This window comes from Rana temporaria, chromosome 2 (assembly GCF_905171775.1).
Source record: "Rana temporaria chromosome 2, aRanTem1.1, whole genome shotgun sequence".
Taxonomy (NCBI): domain Eukaryota; kingdom Metazoa; phylum Chordata; class Amphibia; order Anura; family Ranidae; genus Rana; species Rana temporaria.
In genome coordinates this window covers 205,851,330-205,875,766 of record NC_053490.1, presented here as the reverse complement: position 1 = coordinate 205,875,766, position 24,437 = coordinate 205,851,330, and the positions used below count along the sequence as shown (strand labels likewise).

The following is a 24,437-nucleotide window of genomic DNA, read 5'->3' as shown; positions in this document are numbered from 1 at the left end:
ATTTTACAAACCACAGCAACTACCAGGAACTTTAGGGGCCAGTAGCAGCACAAGAATAATTATTTCCAAGGTAAAATTTGAATCCATCAGACAGTTCACACACTTGTTTCAAACACAGTTCCAAACACTTGTGAAGTAAATGAGGTTCAAAGCTGGACTTTTGCATTAGGATTTCAGTGAACAGTAAAGTGAACCCAACACTAAGCATTCCATAACCATGAAACATACTTGTAGGTCCACATTTAGTAAACAGGTATAAAAAAAAAAAAAGAGGAGGAGGATTAGGACACCTTGGTTGTCCTACACATTACTGTTTGTGAATAAGGACTGCAAATGATCGGCACAGTATGATATAAAACGCATCTTTAAACCTGTAAAAATAAATTGTTAAAAGGGGTTGTAAAGCCTCGTGTTTTTTCACCTTAATGCATCGTATGCATTAAAAAGGAAGTAAACCCTCTGAAAGTTTAAAAAAATAAAAAAAACCTGCAAGAGAAAGGCATAATGAGCTAGTATGCATAGCATACTAGCTCATGAATTGCTTACCTGAGATCGAAGCCCCCGCAACGACCCTCATTGCTCTCCTCCGCCGCCATACCCGGAGTGACTTCCGGAGCAGCGATGACGTCACTCCTGCGCATGCAAATGGGAGCCGTCAGGGACAGCACGGTCCCATTAATGGACCGCTCAGTGCACCTGCACAGTTGTCTACGGCGCGCACACGCTGTAGGCATTGGTGCAGTCTTTTCTGCAACTATCTCCTTAACCGTAAAGGTTAAGGAGATATTTCTAGCACCTACGGGTAACCCTTAATATAGGCTCACCTGTAGGGCCAAGTGGTCTGTAAGGGTTTACAACCACTTTAAGGTGAAAAAAACACCTTGCACTGTCCGCAACCACCCCAGCCCCCGTTTTCCTTACCTGAGCCCTGAAACTGCCATGGGCGCAATCCAACATCGTTCTCCCCACAGCTACAAAGGCTCTTCATTAACTAGATTGATAGCAGCGCAGCCATAGGCTCCTGCTGCTGTCAATCAAATCCAATGACACGGACGCCGGAAGGGGGGGGGGGCCCCCCCAAGTCATACACTCGGTGACTATGTACGGGTATGATATGGGTTTAGCTATTGTGGGGAAGAGCCGCTGTGGGACCCCAGAAGAGGACGATCAGGGCCACTCTGTGCAAAACTAACTGTATGACATTTAAAAACAAGAAACAAAAAAACAAACAAGTAAACCTTTAGTACCACTTTAATAGCACACAAAAATGAAAAACCCAAGAGCACAATGTAACATACCTGCATTTGGCAAAAGGGCAGACAAGGCTCTGGCTCTTTCCTCAGCTGTCGGCAGAAGCACAGACCATCCGCTCTGCAATACTGCTTGTGCAGCTGACTGCACAGTGTTAAGCACTCCTGCATTGCTGGCCAATGTAACAACTGTCTGCTTCAGACTGTTCAAAAGCATACTGCCAAGACCCAGGCCCAGGCATTCTGGGTCTACTTGGTGGCTTATGGCAGCATGTAACTGGAAGAAACAGAGGATAGGAACAAATATGTAAATGAAACAAAGTAACTGCTTTGAAGTTCTTTTAAATGTTAGTAACTGCTTAGATGCTCTCATTTTCATGTAATGGGTAAGGCATGGTGGGCATTTATACCTTTCAACTACACACATCAAAACATTGAACGTATACCTCTCATAAACCTTGACAATTCAAAACTATGATGAAAAATAAAATAAAAATACATAACCAAAATGCTTAGTGAAAACCCAATGTGAAAACTATTAGCAGCTTAAAAGCAGAACTTCACTACACAGACTAATTTTGTCCCAATGCCCCCACCCAAACAGCCGCCTTTATTTTTTCTACAATTTACTTAATTTTGCCTTTTTTCACCTACAGCCTCTATTGTAGCCCAGGTGAGAATGACGCGTCCTGCTCCAACAAGCCTCCTAAGATATCGTTATCACATGTGCTAGTAGGCCACAGGGACAGAGTGCCAACATGGGAAATTTGTGCCATAACATCAAGGGTTGGCTACAAGAAGCCTAAAAGGGAGAACCGGCTCCCAATGATGCCAAAGAGAAAGATGGCATTGTGGCACCCAGTCTGTGGCAGTGGAGCAAACAAAGGGAAACACAGGTAGACACACAGGAGTAAAGTTCCTTTGAATGCATAAGAAAATCTCAACTTTTCCTGTTAAAGTGGATGTAAACCCAAATTTATTTTTTATTTTTTGTCACAATGTAGAGTATAATGCCGCATACACACCATCACTTTATGTGATGAAAAAAGACATTTTTAAAAACGTCAAATTTAAATGACCGTGTGTGGGGGAAAACGTTGTTTTATGTCTTGTGAAAAACGACAAAAAAAAAATTGAAGCATGCAATTTTATGTGTCGTTTTTTTGTTTCACAGAAATTGACCGTGTGTAGCAAAAAACGACGTTTAAAACGACGTTTTTAAAACCGCGCATGCCCAGAAGCTAGTTATGAAGTGAGCTTCAATGGAAAAAAGTGGTGAACGTAACCTCGCTTTGCTAGAGCATTGTGAAAAAACGATGGTGTGTAGGCAACGTTGTTTTTGAAAATTGAGGTTTCAAAAACATCGTTTTTTACTTCACAGAAAATGACGTTTTTTTCCATCACATAAAGTGATGGTGTGTATGCGGCATAAGATTTCCTATCATCTGTGCCCAGTCTTGCCACAAAGAGTTAATCCAGCTCTGAGCAATCATCTTATTGTTCAGTGAAATAAAACTGACTTAGGCCCCATACACACCATAGAATCTATCCGCAGATAAATCCCATCAAATGGGTTTCTGCGGATAGATCCTATGGTGTGTACACTCCGTCGGATATCTATCCGCAGATAAATCTCCCCTGGAATGGATTTCCAGCAGATAAATATTTGTCGACATGCACAGAATATCTATCTGCTGGAATCCATTCCAACGGATGGATCCGCTCGTCTGTACAGACTTACCGGATCCATCCGTCCAAAGGGATTCCCCGCACGCGCCGTAATGAATAGACGCATGCGTGGAATTCCTTATATGACAGTGTCGCGCCCGTCGCCGCGTCATAATAGCGGCGACGGCGCGACACGTCATCGGCAGAGGATTTCAGCGCGGATTTCAATGCGATGGTGTGTACACGCCATCGCATTGAAATCCTCTGAAATCTTAGAGAGGATTTATCCGCGGATACGGTCCGCTGAACCGTATCTGCGGATAAATTCTATCGTGTGTATGGGGCCTCACAGAGAAAGACCTTAGTCTGTTCCGCCCCCTTGCTGTGAGTGACAGGTTATTTACATATCTCATGCACTAGCCTGGAGACAGGCATTATGTTTTATTTCCACCCCCACTCCTTTTCTGAAGTCATGTGGTTACTTTTCTGGATTTTGACTGGATGTTAGTGATCATAGCAGAATTTAGTGTAAGGAATACATAGGAAAAAATGCATGTTGACAAGGGGAGTATAGAGGAGGGCGGGGAGTCTACTGACATCACGACTCCACCCACCGAGCTCCAGACAACAGATCCACCCACAGAATCTGCAGTATTTCAGTTCTTATAAACAGACAGAGGGGAGACATTTAACAGGTAAGGATACATACAGGAGGCATCTACATCCTTATAGATCAGCACCATGGCAGTAGTTTAAAGTGGATGTAAACCCACTCTCATCCTTTCTAAAGTCAAATTTTACCCAGCTCCTCCTCAACCTCCCTATAGTACAGTGAAACGGTCCGTCACATCAGGAAAGCAACACGGGAGGGTTGAGGGGTCAGGATAAAGCTCAACTTTAACAGATTTGCTGAGGGCTTCATCTGCCAGTATCTCTGGATCTACTGACCGTTCAGTCATACCAGTTTTCACAGAGTAGCTTCCCCACACATCTGTTCATCAAATGCATAGTTTCCTAGATTTCTGACAGGTTTATTTAATCCCATCTCTTACTGCCAGCTATGAATATTAGGATATTTATTTGTTATAAATGTATGACAAAAAGTGTGTCTGAGATTTTAAAAAAAAGAATGCAAACTTTAAAAATATTTTACGCAATTCTCAGTAAATGAAATAGTGGCTCATTTTTATTCTAGCATGTCATTACCTGTAATCGAAGCAGATTAAGTGTTGCCACAGCCATACATTCCTTTTCTTGTGGTGGTGGCCAGTCAGAGCTACCATCCATCCCTTCACTAACTTGGCGCAACAGTAAATCCAGCTGTTCAAAGGTCATGGGGCACACATCGACAACAAAGGGCACGCGCAGACCGATAGACCATTCTGAACAGGAAGACCACGCAAAACTCTGCACACAAAACATAATATTTAAAAATATTAAATAAAGCGAGACAGCTCAGTTGTTCAACCTCTAATAAAGTTGCTATATATGGATTAAAACAAAATAAAAAATAAATACTACAAGGATTAGCAGGTTAAAAGAAAAAAAAAAAAGAAGAATTTCAGAAATAGGAATAGTGTTCATCATAACCACGCAAATTTAACATTTATTTTATTTGTTGAGTAAACAAACATTTTTCTGCATGTTGTTTAGGTATTAACAATGAAATATTAAGAACATGGATAAATAAAAACTAACTGTAAAAAATACTAATGCTTAGGAGCATCATGGGCCCCATTAAAAAAAAAAAAAACACACACACACACACACACACACACACACACACACACACGTCTGTACAATACCAAAATAATAAAAAAAATAAAAAATGCATACAAAAAAAAAAAAAACACACACACACACACACACACACACACCACACCACACCCAGACGTACAATACCAAAATAATAAATAAAAAAAAAAAAAAAACACACATGAAACTCACTAATAAAAAAAAAAAAAATAGAAAGTTTAACAGGGTTACAGATCGCTCATGCAGTATTGTGCACTCATCCCTAGAAGCCTGCACTTCACAACCCAAAATAAGCATTACACCAATATATTTCAAGCTTAATAAGATTTGTGCAAATGTGCTCAATACCTGGGCAGGTCCACAAGCGATTCCAACTATATGTTTGGAATCCAGTCCTGGGAGAGCCGACGGCACAGGTTTTGCGATGCGTAATGTATCAAAGTGCTGACACTGATCATTGCTACCCCAGCTGTAAACCTCCCCAGATTCAGTTAATGCCAGACAGTGTGTAGAACCCACAGCTACATCAACCACCTTCTTGCCTAAAGAAAGATAGAAAAACAACAGTTTACCAAAAGCAGTGTATCAGAAGAAAAAACACATTATTCATCCTAGGAATTTCTAAAAAAAAAAAAAATCACAGCAACAAGCACTCAAATGCAAAAAAAAAAAAAAATGTTCAGTGGTTTCAGCAAGAGAGATTTTCTAACATGGTGAACAAAAATTGACAGTTTATGGCTTCTTCCTTACACCCCTTTACCTCCTTTTGTAAAAATATAAATAAATGAGAGTTAAAGTGGAGTTCCACCCATTTTTTTATGTTTGTCTGTGCTGCATGCCCTAATCTCATAGTGTTCAGAATGGACAATTTTTATTTATTTTGTTGCTTGTAAATACCTTTATTTTGTAGTCCTTCATTACTTACTCCTCCTTATTAGCCTAGGCTATTAAGTCACAAGGCTATTCACAAGGGTTTCTGGGATAGGCATCATGTATCCCAGTAGTCCTTGCAAATAGCCTATTTGCATAGAGAAGGGGCGGCAACTTCCTCTGACACTCCCATTGCTATGGAAACCTGACTGAAACCTATTGCATCGCTTGTGCAGCACTGAGCATGTGCGAGATATGCAAGGCTGAAATCCAGGAAGTCATACAGTCTGGCTTCATGATGCCCACACTTAAGATGGCCACGGTCTATTTCTAGATTATAAACGAACTAAATGCTCTAACAACCTAACAAAACGGACCTTAGTTTACCGAATAACTTTACTAGACTACACTAAGCTTGTGTATTACAGGGGTATTTATATTTAAAAAGTGAAATTGTGGGTGGAACTCCCCTTTAAGCTGGCCATAGGTGGTTTGAATCTAGTCCGGTTCAGCAGGGACCATCTGAGAATCAGACCATCCATGGTCAGGCTTGTACCCATGTCGATCCGTCAATCGACTTGGGTAGAAGCAGCATGTCGGATTTTTACATGTGATTACTGCCAACAGCTACAGCCGCTGGCAATAATCACTGTGTTCTGGAAAAACACAATAGCTCCATGGGAACAACTCCCCCATCAACACTGACTGACTGACTGACTTTCCTGCAACTAAAGGTTGTGATAAAGAAAATTTGCATCATGTATGTATGTATGTATGTATGGCCTGCCTTAAGAGGAGAAGATGAGGTGGGTTTGGTTTGTTTACAAGTGCTTTGAAGATCACATATTGAAAATAATGAAAAGCTATGCCAGGTTTTGCTAGTTTCTTAAAACAGAGCAGTAAAAAGTAGAAGAAACAGATGCACAAAATCTAACATACTATTGTCATTTGCATTGCTATTGTGGAAGATAAAACTATGCCCACAATCACTGAAAGAATACACATTTCAACAGATTCTTCCCCTCTTGCTTTACACAGAGTACAAGGAGGAATCTGAGGCACTACTGTAGTAAAAGTGCTTCTTTTGGACACTGCTCACAAAAGCAATGTTAAAAGTAATTCCAAAGCAAATCTGAATCTTCAAGAAGATGCTCACTGGCAAATTCTATCATAATCTAGAATGACCGCAGTGAGTCGAAAAGATAACGTTTTTTTATTTTTCGTTGGCATTTACCTTGTAGGCCACCCAGTATCTTTGGGTATCGGACGTGTTCTTCTGTTCCGTGGCCAAGCCTCTGGTTGTCCCCTTTGCCCCAGGAATAGACCTGGCCATCTTTGGTGATGGCAACTGAAAACTGGCTGCCACAGCGCACTTTTATTATGTCCAAGTCCTGAAGTTTCTCTATTAATTTTGGTGTTTTACAGCCATCGCTTCCTCCTCTGCCTAATTTTCCATAATCTCCATCACCCCAAGACCAGACTTGACCTAGAAATGAAAATAAATAATGAAAACAATTATATGCAACAACCCATAGAAACAAAATTGTAAACCAGATTTTATAACTACTGCGACTCTCATTTCCAGCAAAGCCTAGGGGCTCTTTCACACGGAGCAGATCCGTAATTGATCCGCTCCGTTAGCCCGTTTGGCTCAGCGGGGATTCCTCCGTAATCCCCGCTGAGCTGTCGGCGGACAAGGCGGTACCCGCACACAGTGCAGAGACCGCCCTGTCTCTCCTCCGCTCTCCCCTATGGGGAATCGGATGAATACGGGACCGTCTGTCTGTATTCATCCGATCCGTTCGTTTTCTTCCGTCCGCAAAAGCGGATCTTTGCGGACGCGGATGGTTGCGGACGTTAGCGGATGCATCATCCGCCAACGTCTGCAATCCCATAGGGATACAATAAACGGACCGTTTGTCCGTATGTGTGAAAGGGCCCTAAAGGACAGAGGGCTTGGGCAAGGCGCAGTGGATTGTGTAAATGCAATGAATTCATTTTCATGGGGCTGAAACTTCCAATGCACCGCCATGCCAATTCAGCCCCAAAAGCTGCTAGAAGGTCAAATCTGATAAAATCTGGAAATACATCTGAAGCTCTAAACCAAGTAGCAACGACATGATCCCTCCAACTCCCACGGGTCCTATTTTAGAAGTTATTGTCTTTTTAGATGCTTTGTCACAATGCCAACACCTAACCCGACACCTCAGATGGAAAGGGCCAGTGTTTGATTCGTAAGGTTCATAGAGGTTGCAGAAGAGCAAGATGACCACACATAAAAATTAATAGAAAACATTTTACTGGGACCCATTAAAAAAAAAAAAAAAAACACAACACGCAAACAATATTCTGTGCTTTTTAAGAGAGCAGTCTGTTTATTGTCGAGTACCCACTACACACGCACATTATTAAACTGAATCTACAAAATAATAATGTAAAAACACACACACACAAAAAATGATAGTAAACCTCAGACATGAAATATGAGCAAAGCACATACCTCTATAGCAGGGGTCTCTAAACTATGGCTCTCCAGTTCAGAAACTTTCAGAAATTCCCATCATGCCTAGTCATGCCTGTGAATGTCACTTTTACAATGCCTCATGGGATGTGTAGTTCTGGAACAGCTGGAGGGCTGCAGTTTTGAGAGCTCTGCTCTATAGCATGGGTGTACAACCTGTGGCCTTCTAGCTGTTGTGAAACTACAAGTCCCATCATGCCTCTGCCTTTGGGAGTCATGCTTGTAACTGTCAGCCTTGCAATGTCTCATGGGGATTGTAGTTCCACAACAGCTGGAGGGCCACAGGTTGAGGACCCATGCTCTATTGTGTGTACTTGTCACAGTTAAGTGAACAAAGTGGCACTGTCAGCTGTGTTGCTCCTCAGCTATTAGCATGAATCACTTCTGACAAGTTTTCCTGACACCAAGAGAAAAAAGGCGACAGGGGAGGGACCCTCGGCTGATTTACAGCCTCAGCTTTGCCCCCGTGTGCTGTGTGTGGTGGGCTGTCTCTTCTCTCCAATCAGCTCTCGGAGCTCTCCTCACCAAAATCTGCAAAGGGTAACTTCAGCTCTCCACCCCCTTTTTCTGAACTCTCAGACAAGCTTTAAAATTCAGCACATTGAATGACTGTAGAGAAGGGCCTCAGATTGACAGGTACAACTTAAGTCGGAGATGTTTAATCCCTGTTGCACCTGAGTCTAGTCCCTTCACTAGGTATAAATTTACAAGGTTTACAACCACTTGAAGCCTCATGCACACGGGAGTTTGATTTTCTCCTCTGAACACCTTTTACTCCTGGCAGCTTAAAAACATTTTAGACAGGTTAAGCAATTGAGCTTTAATGGATTCCACTGTCCAGTATATTTATTCTGGCCATTGGAATAAGTGATTAGAACACTTGTCAGATTATATTGTTGTCTGTGCCCCAGTTAGCGAGATTCACCCTCTCAATTTGTTTTGTTTACCATCATCATTGAAAGTAAAAGAAAATCCCAAAGTTTGGGCTGGCCCCAGAAAAGTAATAGAGGGAAAATCTTCCAATGTTAACACTAGTTCTGGTGACCTGGGGTCCCCAAGGAATTCTCTTAATTTTCAGGGATTTCCTCCCACTTCCTGTTTGGCTATAGGACAGGAAGTGAAGGGAAATATCCGCAATGCTATCCAAAATGAAACAAATAAAAGTTCTGACTATAGTTTATACTTCAGTTCATCGTTAGAGGAAGCATCAGCTTTTTTAACTTGTAAATAGATATTTATATTTTATAGCACAAAATTACAGCAAAAGCCATAAATCCCCTGAAACAAACAGTTTTTTCTCAGCTGCAAGCCTGTACTATTCACCCAGACCTAAACACCAAAGCAGTGTGCACCAGGGCTAAACACCCAGGGTGCATGAGTCCTTAAGCATCTAATAAAATCTGAGTTGTTGCGATAATCAAATCTTGGCATCAGAAGAGGGTTTAATAATAACGATGTAGTCTCAAAAATATTTGCCATATATTTAAACTAAAATACAACTAGAGTTTGTTTTTTGCCTTTTTATTCAGTCGTATAAGCATTTGGCACATAGCATTAATCATATGTAAATGCTTAGAACCAATTATAGGGTCTTCTGCATATTTGGCATTTAAAAAAAAAAAAATCATCATGCTTTTTAGAAAGGTTCTATCAAGTTTGGGATCCCTGGATCTCCACTCAGTTCGATCATCATACACATTTTCTTAGATGATCATTGGCTTCATAACATCCTATTAAGTATTTGTTACCCTAAATAATGCAGTATACTGAAAATACCATGACTTTTCTTTCGCTAATCAGAAATTGAAAAACATATATAACTTGCCATTTTCTGTCACTGCCAGAGTCTGTGCATCTCCACTTCCACAGGACACATCAACAACCTTTAATCCCTTGAGTCCTGTCACCAACATGGGTATTGTCTGGTCTTCACTAGACCCTTTAGAAAGCAAACAGAAACCATTACAAAATTAGGTCACATCTAAACTGTGCAGTACATCAAACCAAAAACAGAAAAGATCTTGAATGACGCAAAGTACAATTTTCATGAGCCAGTAAGTAATTATAGAGTTTGTAAACCCAACATGTCATATTCCTGATATGTTCCCCAATGTACGAGAAAGTATTCTGTTCTCTTTGTATTGCTTATTTTATGTCAAATCCTTGGTGTTCCTGCCAGTCCCTCTACTTTGACTAAAAACTGACCACACTGGTCAGAAGAACACACTATGGTCTCAGCTCTACCTGTGCTCTCCTGCAATGATCAGACTTGTCCTGACGCGCCTCCCCTGCAGAGACATTCATTGGGAAGATCAGTAGGCTGTAGCTTCTCCTCCCTCAGCTATTATGCAGCCGAGAACAGGAGGATATTTAAATCACTTCTACAAAAACAAAAAGTGTGTATATGTATGTATGTGTATATTATATATATATATATATAATTTTTTTTATTCCCCCCCCCATTTCTATTTTAAATAGATTGGATTGTTTTATAAGGCAAGGGTTTACTTTAGAAAACTGACAGTAACACTTTACACATACCATGCCCCAGCCTTCCATAGTTCCCACGTCCCCATGTATACAGCTCCCCATCAGCAGTGATTGCTCCACTGTAAGTGCTTCCACATGCAATGTGAACTATTTGCTTTCCAGTCTGCTTCCCACACAGGGTAGAGATTAGCTTAGGTTCATCTATTGAACTGAAAAAAAAACAAAAAAAACTGTTAAACCATGAAAATGTGTATATTTTTGTATAATTTTTTTAATAAATACACACACAAAATTATATATATATATATATGGGCTGTGCAAATTAACTTTTAAATTAAATCAGTTAATCATTAATTTTTGTTGATGGATCAAAATCTTTTCTATCGATTAAAATTCTTTTGATTGGTACTCACCTCTCCGCTGGCTTCTGGGCCTTCAGGGAGTTCCGTCGGAGATCCAGTAACGTCACGGACACCGGCTTGCCATGTCCATCTGAAGGGCTCCTTTGCTGTGCCTTCTGCATGCCAGCGGGACCTTACTATCTGCCACACGCAAGGCCTGTTACACTTCCCACTATCACTTCCCTCTATGAACCTGGGATTCTACAACCATCCACTGGGAGTTATGATAGTTCCCTTCATGGGACATCTAAATGCCGACGGACTGATGTTTAACCCCTCATCTGGATTCAGCAGTGGTATCGTTGTACACATTTTTATACCAGTATCATACTTAGCTACATGTTTTTAAGACTGCTTTTGGTACCGTTTGGTATTACTCGCACCATTTTTACAGTTTATGTAGCTACATCGATTTTATCTCCAGTGCAATATTTATTTTGTTACCTACTTGAAGACTATAAAAGTTTTAATGCTATTCCCATCGAGCACGGCCTTTGTGTGTTTTTTGTATCCTGCTATTCATTTTTCCAGTGGTTGGTAGCTGCACTGGGAATCAGCCTGCAAGGAGATCAGCTAAAAGTAGTTGGAGCTGTATGTGCGTTATAATTAATCGAAATTAGTCGATTAATCGATTAAAAAAAAAAAAAAAAAAAAACGATTAATCAAACAGAAAAATTTTGATCAGTAACAGCCCTAATATATATATATTTTAAAAAAGGTTGACACTGCTAGAAGTCTGTTTATACAAGATTCAATTTTCATAATGCATTAATTTAGAAGAAAAAAAAAATTGAGAATCCTGGGTGAACATGTATAAACACCACATGGTTTGAGATGAAATAAAATACAAGCCATGCCTCACACAGCCCTTGGCAAGTACAACTTAAGTTAATTCTTACACAGTGTCTCCATGGCCCAGTCTACCACCATCACCACATCCCCATGAAAAGAGTTCACCAGTGGCAGATAAGGCCAAATGATGCTGCCCATCAGAGTGAGCAGCAATCTTCACAATATTCCGGGAAGCAAGACCCTGCACAAGCTGTGGTCCCTGCAAGAAAGACAGGAAAGAACAAAGGAAAATTCAGATCTGGGTTTTACAAAGAGAAATGCCATCATGTAATACAACAGCCTTTGTAAACTAACAGTTAAAGCAGGTCCTCACTTAAAGGTGAAAAAAAAGTTCTTCTCATCCTCCTCCTACCCCCTCTTTTTTTTTTTTAAACAAAATCGCCCCCCCCCCCCCCCCATTTTTCTGACAGGTACCTAGGCAAGAATTGCGTAAGCCTTGGCCATTGCCAACCTGAAAGCGCTGTGCAACCTCGCACATGCACAGTAGGGAGCTGGCTGAAACATCATAAGTCACAGCCAGCTCCAGGGATCCGAAGTCTGGCGAAGGATCAACTCCAGATAAAACAATACTGGACTCTTAGGGCTCTTTCACACAGGCTCAGGTCCGCCTGCCAGTTTTTTAGGCGGACCTGAACGGGCGCTCCGTGCTCCGCCAAAGTGTGACGGAGGAAAAATCTACTTTTCCATCTGTCTGGCGGATTGAATCGGGTGAACACGGACAGACGGTCCGTGCTTATCCGATCCTCCCATAGGGGAGAGCGAAAAAAAAGACAGGGCGGTCTCTGCATAGTGTGCGGGGACCGCTCTGTCATCCGCCGGCTCAGCGGGGATCAACGGAGCGCGATCCCCGCTGAGTAAGCAGAGGTTCACGGGGCGGATCATTATTAAGGGGCCTTCGGGTGGCATCAGTATTTGTAGCTGCTGGCTTAAATTTTTTTACAACAGGGCTGAAGTTCGTCTTCAGGCTACTTTCACACTGAAGGCGTTTTAGCGCTAAAAATGTGCGCATGTAAAGCCCCTTAAAACCGCCTCCATGCCACCCCAGTGTGAAAGCCCGAGTACTTTCATACTGGGGCAGTGCACTTGCGGGACAGGAAAAAAAAAAAAGTCCTGCAAGCAGCATCCTTGGGGTGGTTTGACAGTGCTCCTAAAAAAAAAAAAAACAAACACAAACACAAACACAAACACACACACACACACACACACACACACACACACACACACACACACACACACACACAAATCACCCCTGTCCATTTACATTAATGGGCAGCGTCCGAAAGCACCGCAACTTACTTACTATAATGATAAACCAATACCCCGATTCTGAGAAAGAAAACCTTATATTTATAAGTACTATTGGGAAAGTTATTTTAAGCTATTCTGTGAACTCAAAACTAACATCTTGCATTATACACCGTCATTCTACAATACTAGAAATACATAAAACTTATCTAATAAAAAACTCTCTCTTACATACAATATGAAACAATAAACACAACTTTACCAATAAAACATGAGGTTGAAGCACACTTTCCAGATTTAAGCTCGGTTCACACTACTGCAATGCGCTTTTGATGCCATTTTCCGTGCGATTATGCAGTGCACGTTTGGATGTGATTAGCATATTCTATAGAGCCAAATCACACCAAACTGGCACAGAAACCTTTTCCAAAAGGACAACGCACCGTCACATTGATGTGAACAGGCACCTTGGAAATTAAAGTGATCTCCCTTGTCATGCAATTCTCTGCAACGCCAATTACATCGGAAATCACACAAGTGTGAACCAGCACTTATTAAAGCTTCAACTGATGCAATTTAATAAAACATCTTTAATATTTGTATTTGAACATACCAGTGTATTATTGTTGTAAGCTTGAGTGTAAACGTTTCCATTTCTGGAGAGTATGAGAAAGCACTTCTCTGCACAAGCGATCTGTGTAACACCGTGGTTAGCGAGAGCTTCACATTGTATAGGGCCACTCACATTCGCATAATATTTCCAACCTAATAGACCCCAGCTGATCACCTCCTGTAAAGAACCCTAGAATAAAAAAAGAAAATCCTGGTCTTATAAAAGGTTTACTTATGTACAGTAAGCAATATGTACAGAAACAAGTTTTGTAGTAAGATTAGTTGCTGTGGGTTATACACTTTACTTCCGATATTGTTCCTGAGGTTGTGCCCGAGGCTACGCAAAGTCAAGGCTGGACTAGCCTCTGCTGCTTCAACAATGCCATAAGAATATAGGAAAATAAAGAGATATACTTTGAGCAACTTACCTTATGAGATGTTGGAGAACTGCACTGTGGAGGCATACAAGGAGTAGCTAATCGGTCTAAATGTGCCATAATAACAACAGCTGTTTGACGCAAGTCTATGGCCAATTCATTGTCCTGAGGCAAGATCAGATACCTCAAAAAGTTCTCATTTGGACTCAGTGTACAAGGTAGCATCTAAAAATAAAAAAATAAAATACAATTATATTTATGTCACAGAAAATGCTGAGCTTAAAGTGGAGGTTCACCAGAAAAAGTTAATTTTTAACCTTAGATTGATGCTCATTTTGTCTAGGGGAATCGGCTAGTTTTTTTAAAATCAAAGCTGTACTTACCGTTTTAGAGAGCGATCTTCTCCGCCGCTTCCGGATATGGGCTGCGGGACTGACCGTTCCTATTTTGAATGACTGTCTTCCGACGGTCGCATCCATCGCGTCACGATTTTCCGAAAGTAGCCGAACGTCGGTGCGCAGGCGCCGTATAGAGCCGCACCGACGTTCGGCTTCTCGTGACGCGATGGATGCGACCGTCGGAAGCCTGTCAATCAAAATAGGAACGCCCAGTCCCGAAGACCATACCCGGAAGCGGCAGAGAAGATCGCTCTCTAAAAACGGTAAGTACAGCTTCGATTTTAAAAAAACTAGCCGATTCCCCTAGACAAAATGAGCATCAATCTAAGGTTAAAAACATTTTTTAGGGTGAACTCCCGCTTTAAAAACAAGTAAATATACTTTCTCATGAGGATCGGTCATGCAATACCATACAAAAAAGAAACGACATCTGCAAAAAAATTACAAACTCACTGTTGTGGGAAATCTGTTGTAAGATTCATTTATAGGCTTCAATTGCTGACCAGTCTGTACCCATAGCAGGGACTATAAAAAGTGTGCATTTTGCTTCACAAAAAGGGCAACTAACCCAAATCTAGTTATCAGGCATCATACACAAATTAGAGACACTTTGCAGTGTGACTTTGTTGAAACTACCATAAAATGCCTGCCAGACCAGTTTCTAATAATGCAGGTCAGCGATTTTATTACACACATGGCACCTCTTCCTTGGGGTTCTAAGGGTTGATGTAGAGGGGGATTGGGCACAAAAATGCCAGAGAGTCATTTGACACCCTCTGACTCAGCAGGAAGTCTGGAAAACTTGCTGATCATAGCATGTTCTACCAGTAAAAAAAAAGAAAAAATCCTGGTAATGCAAAAAGCTTTCAGTACCAGCAGAGCTTTCAGTTCAGTCTCCTGCTATGGCAATTGGCAATTGAATGTGGTGAAAGGCGCAGGGCCGGCCCTATGATGGGACCGGGTGGTACCATGGGTACCAGGCAGCACTTTTAGGGGGGCAGGATACTGATGCCCGCCAGCCCGTTCCGCCAGCTCCGCTACCCAAATAAAATTGATGTCCTTTTTTCCCACAAATATAGCTTTCTTTTGGTGATATTTGATCACACCTCTGCGGTTTTTAAAAAAAAAAAACACAATTAGCGTACATTGATTAGTTTGCGCAAAAGACATTGTGGCGCCGGCAATTCACAGGTCCCTTTATACTCCTGGATACATGCCATGGCAGGTCCTTTTATACGCCTATATGCATGTATAGAGCCATGACAGGCCCTCTTTATACATCTATAGAGCCATGACAGGCCCTCTTTATACATCTATAGAGCCATGACAGGTCCTCTTTATACTCCTATATACATTTATAGAGCCATGGCAGGTCCTCTTGATATCCCTTTACATGTATAGAGCAATGACAGGTCCTCTTTATACATGTATAGAGCCATGACAGGTCCTCTTTATACTCCTATATACATGTATAGAGCAATGACAGGTCCTCTTTATATTCCTTTACATGTAAAGAGTCTCGACAGGTCCTCTATATACATGTATAGAGCCATGACAGGTCCTCTTTATACATGTATAGAGCCATGACAGGTTCTCTTTATACATCTATAGAGCCATGACAGGCCCTCGTTATACTCCTTTATACATGTATAGAGCCATGTTAAAGCGGTAGTTCACCCTGACCCACATGATGTTACCATCGAGACAGGCATTGTAGCGCGAGCTACAGTATGCCTGTCCCGATTTTTTTAACCCCGTACTCACCTCGTAGTCGTCCATCGTAGATTTCGGCTCCCGCGGGGAATGGGCGTGCCTATGGAGAGGGAGGATGATTGACGGCCGGCCCTGGCACGTCACTCTCCCCGAAGACAGCCGGAGTAGGTCTCGGCTCTTCACGGCGCGTGCGCACAGGCTATGCGCACGCGTCGTGAAGACCAAGCCTATTTCGGCTATTTCCGGAGAAGCGTGACGCGCCAGAGCCGGCCGTCAATCATCCTCCGTCTCCAGAGGCACGCCCATTCCCCGGTATCTTCGATGGACGACTACAAGGTGAGTATGGGGGGAAAAAATTCGGGACAGGCATACTGTAGCTCGCGCTACAGTGCCTGATTTAAAGGTAAAAGAAAATTTTTTTTTTTTTTTCCTGTCGATAGGGTGAACCCCCGCTTTAAGTACTCTTTATAGTCCTATATACATTTATAGAGCCATGACAGGTCCTCTTGATATCCCTTTACATGTATAGAGCAATGACAGGTCCTCTTTATACATGTATAGAGCCATGACAGGTCCTCTTTATACTCCTTTATACATGTATAGAGCCATGACGGGTCCCCTTTAGTTATCATGGATATAAAATAATGAATGTGGGGGCCTTTTGGTTGGCGTGATTTTTTTTCTGGGGGGGGGGGGGGGCAGCATTTCATTCTTGGTCCCAGGCAGCACAATGTCTTGGGCCGGCACTGGAAAGGCGGATTCAATTCGCATACGTGTGATCCGGCCTTACAAAGCACAAATAAGTTGTGGAGGGCCATACGATTTGGGTATATTGCATCCTTTTAGACCAGGTCCAACTTTTTCTGTAGGCCCGGTATCACTGCAAAACCAGGTCAGATAGATGGATGTTTTTGACATGCTCTCCAAAATTCAAGTAATCCTGCAGTGCTATGCATGCATTCTGAGTCCACCAGAGCCAGGGCACTGTAACATGCGAGTTGATAGTTTAGTTTTTTTTTTTTTTATTAAAAAGTGTTTTTAAACGATTCAGCACCATGTCAGTTTTCTGATTCCTTTATGAGCACCACCGCTAAGGGATTGTGATAGGACACAGTGGATGTAGTAAACCAATGAAGGAACAAAAAAAAACACTGAAAGACAATGGCATAATGTGCTAGTATGCAAGCACATTATGAAAATGCTTATCTTAGAACAAAGTCACCGCTAAGGGAGCCAACATGCTCCCCTGGCGCTTCTTCCTAGCTCGCGGGCTCCGGCAATGTCGGTGGCCAGAGCTGTGAGGACGTCACTCCCGCGAATGCACGCAGGAACCCTTGTTTCTTGCAAGAAGCTCTGAAGTTTCGGCTTAATACGCCGGACCTTCAGAACGCATGCGCCACCTACGTCAGCGGCTGCATACAAGGTGAATATCTCCTAAACCAGGGGTCTCAAACTAGTGGCCCTCCAGCTGTTGCAAAACGACAAGTCCCATCATGCATCTTCCTGTGGAAGTCAGGCTTGTAACTGTCAGCCTTGCAATGCCTCATGGGACTTTCACAACAGCTGTAGGGCCGCCAGTTTGAGACCCCTGTCCTAAACAGTGCATGTTTAGGAGACATTAATTTTATCTACAGGTAAGCCTCATTATAAGCTTACCTGTAGATAAAGATTACACAGCGGGGTATACAAATTTAAATAAGGATTTGTCCACCCACCAGAGGATATTTAAACCCCTGCAGAAGGTCAAAAATGGAGGCAAGCACATCATTTGAAAGGTGGAGGGCACTGGAGGTGTTTGGCAACCTCTGCATGGAATTCACGAAATGGTTTCTTCACATTTGGACTTTGTTTATTATGCATATAACAACACCAGTGGGTGTGCACATTATTGTTCATCACCGACATTAGAATCACAGTGGTGGCACGTTTTGAAGAATTTATTCATTTTCGTTGGGCATATTTAGGATTTACTTACCGTATTTATCGGCGTATACCGCGCACTATTTTGCCCTGAAAATCAGGGCAAAATCGTGGGTGCGCGGTATATGCCGATACCGGCTTTCCCGCCACGAGTTTGAATACTGCGCCGGCATATACCGAGCGCAGTACACTCGTGTATCTTCAGGCAGTCTCGGCGCCTCTCGCACTGACGTCCTGAGCGTACAGGACGTCAGTGCGAGAGTTGCCGAGCCTGCCCGACGATACACGAGTGTACTGCGCTCGGTATATGTCGGTGCAGTATTCAGACTCGGCGCGGGAAACGAGCGGGGAGGACGCGAGGACGCCGCAGAAGGACGCCGGACCCGACGAAGAGGAGACCCGAAGCCGCAGATGGACGCCGGATCCGACGAGGCCGCCGCGCAAGACACCAAAACTGTAAGTACAAAACCTTTTTTCCACAGGAATTCAGGCAACTTTAGGGGTGCGCGCTATACGCCGGAGCGCGCTATACCCCGATAAATACGGTATATAGCACAATGTATAGTAACTTGTTTAGTGATATATAGTGCCCCATACACTGTATTTGCAGTGTGGCAGTTTACTGTAGAAGTTATAGGCGAGAGCTGTACCATCTTTCTACTATTGATGATCTCGCATTTGTTTGACAGGTTGACAATAACCAAAACTGACCTGAATCTCTTTTTCCATGTTGTGAAGATCTTTATTGCACACAATGCTCTGGAACCTGTGTAATAAAGGAAGAAGAGGTGCACTGGTTCCCTGCGCTGACCTCTCATTGTCAGTTTCTCTTGTTCCATTGTCCCAGAGCTGAAGAAGCAGCATAACAGCAGATAACATTTGGCTACAAAATAAACAGAAAACACAATAAAAGAGAATGAGAAAAACAACAAATATATTCACACTAGTTGCTGCCCATAGATGGTCAGTTCTCAGCGCCAAGACATATTTGATAAAATAGACCAACCATGACTTATTCCTAAAACTGGCCATACACATAGCAAATTTCAGCCGGTTCCTTATGAACCAGACAGAATTCACTCAAGTGTGGTCCTGCTGGCCTTGATTTTTTATTTTTTTAAAGAGCAGGCAGTGGCGCACCTGTATCCAATGAGATGCAGGCACTGTTCGGCATTTTCACAGAGATTCATCCAGCACATTAGTTCATCCGTGCCGTGATCCGTGGATGAAAAAAAAAGGTGTATGCCTAGTTTAACTTACTACAAAAATATTTAAATGTACTGGAAAACCACTGCGATGATTGAGACTGCTTGTTCTTGCTTATCCATTAACAAACCTGGGGTGATATTTGCTGGAGAAAAAATAAAATGCAGCTGGTAGCAGAGTATAAAAAGGTCAGCTTGTCCTGTGTCAGCTAGAGAATTCCCTCCAGGAATATCTCTAATCGTACACAGCAGACAACATGCACACTGCCATACTATAAATGCTCCGGGCAGAGCCCGAATTGCCCTTTTATCAAGCCTGAATACAGCCACAATGCGGTTGGGTAAAAAAATAAAGCTACTGAAAATTATCTTTTGAAATCACTTACTACACAGAAAGAAAAAAAAAAATAGTCCTTTTTGCAAATGATTACTCAGCTGCATTTATGCAAAAAAGTAAAACCTATGCATAAAATCGGTTTTAACTCCTTAATTGCTGAAAATGTATACTTGCTAAATACAGAACAGTCAGCACATACCAGGCACCTCCAAGTGTCTGCACATCAGCACCTCTCAGTAGGGGGCTCGGAATGCCCAAGTGCCCAAGTGTTGCTTCCCTGGGTTTTGGCCGAGGACTCTATCGATCCCTTAACCCTTCCCTATTGGCTTACCATCAGAGCAATAGGTCCACCAGAGGTACCCATGCAGTAACAAAGCTGGATTGGGCATGTATATAACATTTCAGGCTTGCTTTATTTCTTAAGCGTTACTTGTAAGTGTTGGGCTGTGTACGTGAGATTTATAGTGGACTATGTAGAAGTCAAAATACCGGTGTGTTATACTACAGTTACAACTAGGGTTGCCACCTCATCCCTTTAAAACAGAACACACATGAATTACACAGGTTCTGTGGCTGATTTGATGCAGGTAAGGCACCAAATGAGTCTAATTACCACCTTAATTAGCCACAGAACCGGTGTAATTCATATGTGTTCTGTTTTAAAGGGATGAGGTGGCAACCCTAGTTACAACACAGAAATGCAAAAAAATCCAATACTGACCTTAGGGTGCCTCTCTGCACAGCAAGCTCTAGTAAAATGGCAAGTGCCAAGTGCTGGTCTTGTAGTGGAACATTTCCGGCACCTCTGGGACTCTGGGCACCATGTACATCACTGCAATAAAAAAAGCAATTCAAAAGATATTTTGGCGAAAGATCACTTTTATAATGCACAGGTTCATATTATCAAGACAAGGTTAGCAATAAAAACTGAAAACAAAAGAATGAATCCTTAAAATTTGCATGAGAAAACACTTTCACCTTGATGTTGGTAATGTCATCACTGCGTGATAATATTTGCTTGTTTTATACGGTTAGGATTACCTTTTACTGCTCTCTCTCTCTCTCACAATCCAAGTCTAAGTGTAGACCATCTATCTGGCTTAAAACCATGCACTCACTATGTGGCTGATATCTTAAGCCATACATAGATCGAAAATTAGGCCCGTTCAGCCCATGTATGGGCAGGTGGATTATTGTACCCAAGTACAATCAGACTGTAGGACTTTTTTTTCACATACGATTACTGCCGGCAGCTTTAACCGCAACCATCGTATTCTGCCAGCCGGGAATGCCCCCCCTCCCTGCTGGTGAAAATACAAAAGCACAGCAGGAGATCCCCCCCCCCCCCCCCAATCAACATTGACTGTGTTGAAAGGGGATTAGGAGATTTTTCTCATCTTACACCCCTGGTGCAAGGAAAGAAAATTGCATCATCTATGGCCTGGTTTAACTCGGTTGTGTCAGAGGAAAATTAAATCTGAGTCAATTACAGCACTTCTTGATGCTTGCATTCTCTTCCCAGACTTGCAGTTCACCTAAAGCATGGGTGCTCAACCTGTGGCCCTACAGCTGTTGCGGAACTACAAGTCCCATGAGGCATTGCAAAGCTGATACAAGTTACAAGCATGACTCCCAAAGGAAGAGGCATGATGTGAATTGTAGTTCGGCAACAGCTGGAGGGCCACAGGTTGAGCACCCTTGATTTACAGTAACCGTGTTTAAGGTGGTGAGGCATACTAGATGTAATATGAAGTAGGTTGGCAACTGGATTAGGTTTGGTTCTCCCCTTACAGATTCTAAGCATTCCCCCATTCCATTTTAACCAGGAGGAAGAAGGAAGAAGATTTAACTGAATTTTAGGGCTCGTTCACAAATGCGTCAATATCCTGTTTTGTGGCATTTATTCAGCATTTTTAAAGCCTCGTAACTGCAACTGCCATGAATATTACAATCGGCACAACGCAGTTCTGTTCACACAGGAGTGTTAGCGCTGTGTGGTGTCATGTTAAAAATGAAGCAGCATGTCACTTTCATTAAGGTATCGACGCTTGTCAGCCGACTTCATTGATTTCAACGGTAATGCTCTGTAACTGCACCTAGAGCATTTATGGGGGTGTTAGGCCCCTTTCACATTGAGGAGTTTTTCAGGTGGTACAGCGCTAAAAATAGCGCTGCTATACCGCCTGAAAAACTCCTGCCTAGCTACCTCAATGTGAAAGCCGGAGGGCTTTCACACTGAGGCGATGCGCTGGCGGGAGACAAAAAAATCTCCTGGCAGCAGCATCTTTGGATCAAGATCTACAGATTAAAGATTCACAGCAAACTCACCCTGTAACAGACCTTAAAAATTTGGTTGCTCTCTCGACTACTTCGAGCCAAACAGAAGACACTGTGCCCTCATCAAATAGTGTTGCTTCAGGTAGCGCTCGCAGTGCATCCAAAGACTCTTGTAGCAGTTCACTGCAGAGGTCGGCATCCTCACCTGCACACAAACAACCAAATCACTAAAAGCAATTATGCAAAAGGCTTTACACAAATTATTTAAAAGCACCACCCAATGTGCCATTTCATTTAAGGCATTTCTAGAGGACTGCAGGAGCGGATTGCCTTCCCATAGTTCCTGGCTCAAATTTTTCTCACCTTGGTGTTTTGACAAAGAAGAAAAAAACATATGGGTGCTTATTAATACAAAATGTATATTATCACACTGAATTTAATAAAAAAAGAAAATTTATTTTTATTACAAAAAAGGATAACATTAAAAAAGTCACTTTCTTCATACAGTTTTCCACGCAATCATTCTACATGTTTCGCCTTATGGCTTCTTCAGGAAAATGTGTGGACTTTATTTCTAGTAAATAGACATGGAAGACAAAAAAATATATTTTTTTTTTAAAGAAATAAAATGACATACAAACATAATACATACATAGATGCATGCCTGTAGATGGCAGGAATTTCCCCAGAGGTTCTAGCCCCAATGTTCTGGGGACTCTGAGCCGGATTTACAGTGGGTAACTGATATCAGAGCAAATTTCTGGACACAAAAGGTCCTGCCTGCAAAAATCTCCCAACCAAGCCGGATCACCCACAGAGAGACAATACAATAACTTGTATATGATTTCCTGTGGATCAATTAAGTGTAGTATGACATGTCAACCTTGGTGCACTTAATTAGAATACTAAATCCTTCAACAGGAGAAAAGGGTATATGCTTACACGAGAAACTTATTTTCAAGTGGATAACTAGGTGGGTCGTCTAGGCCAGGGGTGGGCAAACATTTTGACTCGAGGGCCGCAATGGGTTCATATATTGGACCCGGGGGCCGGAGCAAGAGTAGATGGACGGTGTGTATGTGTGAATTAATATAAATTAAATTTAAATTTGTAACATTAAATGTTTAGATTAATTTAAGGTAGAAAAGCATAAAAAGTGTTATTTTACAAAACTTTTATGCAATGTATTTCTTTCATAAAATAGTACCTTCAATTTTAGTGGGAACAGTGTTGTTGGTCTCCCTTTTTTGTTAACTGATGGGTATCAGGGTACATTACACAGGGGTAATATAACTAAGGAGGGCTATCGGAGACATAATACAGGAGTGAGGGGTAATATACAAGTTATATTTCCCCCGTATATTGTCTGCTAGTAGCTTAGCCCTCCTCAGTTACATTACCCGGCCTACGTGTACCCTGATGGCATACCCCTCCCTAGTTAAGTACCCCCTGTTAATTTACCCTGCCTTAAAAAAAGTTATTTTATTCAATCTGTTATTCACTTCATAATGCCTCCTCAATGTACCATAAAGGCCCCTGTATAGTGCTCCAGTCAGAGCTGCCACCGTACGGAGTTCGCGCGCTTGCTGCTGCTGCCGCCCTCACCAGCTAGCAAACAGTATATATAGGCTGAGACCTGAGTGAATAACTAGTTAACTTACAGAGTTTCAGACTGTGGTCTTCTCTCTCGCTCTTCTTTCCAAAGGCAATCTGCTGCCAGGAGAGTGGTGGTGGCGAGACTGCGGCATGTATCGCTCCTCACTAGCAGGCGTGCAGAAAGGTAGTTGACGTCATCTGACGTGATGTCAACTCCCTGCCTGTGCCTACGGCTCAATCTGTACTCTGCCCACGGCCCCCCGCCCCCCCCCCCCCACTAGCTGCTGGCCGGCCCAACCACTACCATGCCGTTAGCTAGCACTTCGCGGGCCGGATTAAAAAGGTCCACCGGGCCGAAGTTTGCCCATTACTGGTCTAGGCTGTGTAGGGCCAATGTCAGGTCTCTGAAAGTTTAGGTATCATTTGGGCACAAAAGAGAAACAATATAGTTGTAATATGGTCATATATAATTATCTCCCCAAAACATTGGGGCTAAAACCTCTGGTTGGGGAAACTCCTGCTATGTACATGGATGCATCCATGTATGAATATGTACACTTGTTTTTGTTGTCATTGTTTATGTAATTTTCTTTCTTTAAAAAAAAAAAATTGTCTTGCATATCTATTTTTACTTTGACGATTTATCTTTGTATATATTTACTAGAAATAAAGTCCACGCATTTTCTTATAGAAAACATGTAAAACGAACGATTGCGTGGAAAACTGTATGAAGGAAGTAACTTTAATGTTATCTTTTTTTGTAAAAAATATATATATTTTGTTTATTAAATTCAGTGTGATATATCCATTTGTATTAATAAACACCCTTAAAGTCCCATATCCCCCAATATGGTTTTACTTCTTTGTTTATTTTAAAGTTTCCATTACTCCTACTGCTTTCTACCTGAAGGACATAAAAAAGTAAAAGATGGAGAATTGAAAGCCTTCAT

The 24,437-nt window shown here is 42.1% G+C and overlaps 1 protein-coding gene across 7 annotated transcripts in view; it reads right to left on the bottom strand.

Annotated features, from left to right (window-relative positions):
• Positions 1 to 24,437, bottom strand: part of HERC2 (HECT and RLD domain containing E3 ubiquitin protein ligase 2) — a 215,347-nt gene that overhangs the window by 142,173 nt on the left and 48,737 nt on the right. For 6 of the 7 annotated variants that reach the window (XM_040336306.1, XM_040336311.1, XM_040336312.1 and 3 more), the window contains exons 7-18: positions 21,943 to 22,096; positions 20,336 to 20,446; positions 18,784 to 18,955; positions 14,093 to 14,266; positions 13,666 to 13,854; positions 11,855 to 12,006; positions 10,606 to 10,763; positions 9,890 to 10,003; positions 6,778 to 7,029; positions 5,022 to 5,215; positions 4,125 to 4,325; positions 1,299 to 1,527 (exon numbers count right to left, since the gene is read on the bottom strand). In XM_040336306.1, the coding sequence (XP_040192240.1) occupies positions 1,299 to 1,527; positions 4,125 to 4,325; positions 5,022 to 5,215; positions 6,778 to 7,029; positions 9,890 to 10,003; positions 10,606 to 10,763; positions 11,855 to 12,006; positions 13,666 to 13,854; positions 14,093 to 14,266; positions 18,784 to 18,955; positions 20,336 to 20,446; positions 21,943 to 22,096 (2,100 nt within the window). The remainder of the gene's footprint in view (positions 1 to 1,298; positions 1,528 to 4,124; positions 4,326 to 5,021; positions 5,216 to 6,777; positions 7,030 to 9,889; positions 10,004 to 10,605; positions 10,764 to 11,854; positions 12,007 to 13,665; positions 13,855 to 14,092; positions 14,267 to 18,783; positions 18,956 to 20,335; positions 20,447 to 21,942; positions 22,097 to 24,437) is intronic. The other variant, XM_040336308.1, reaches the window with a different exon arrangement.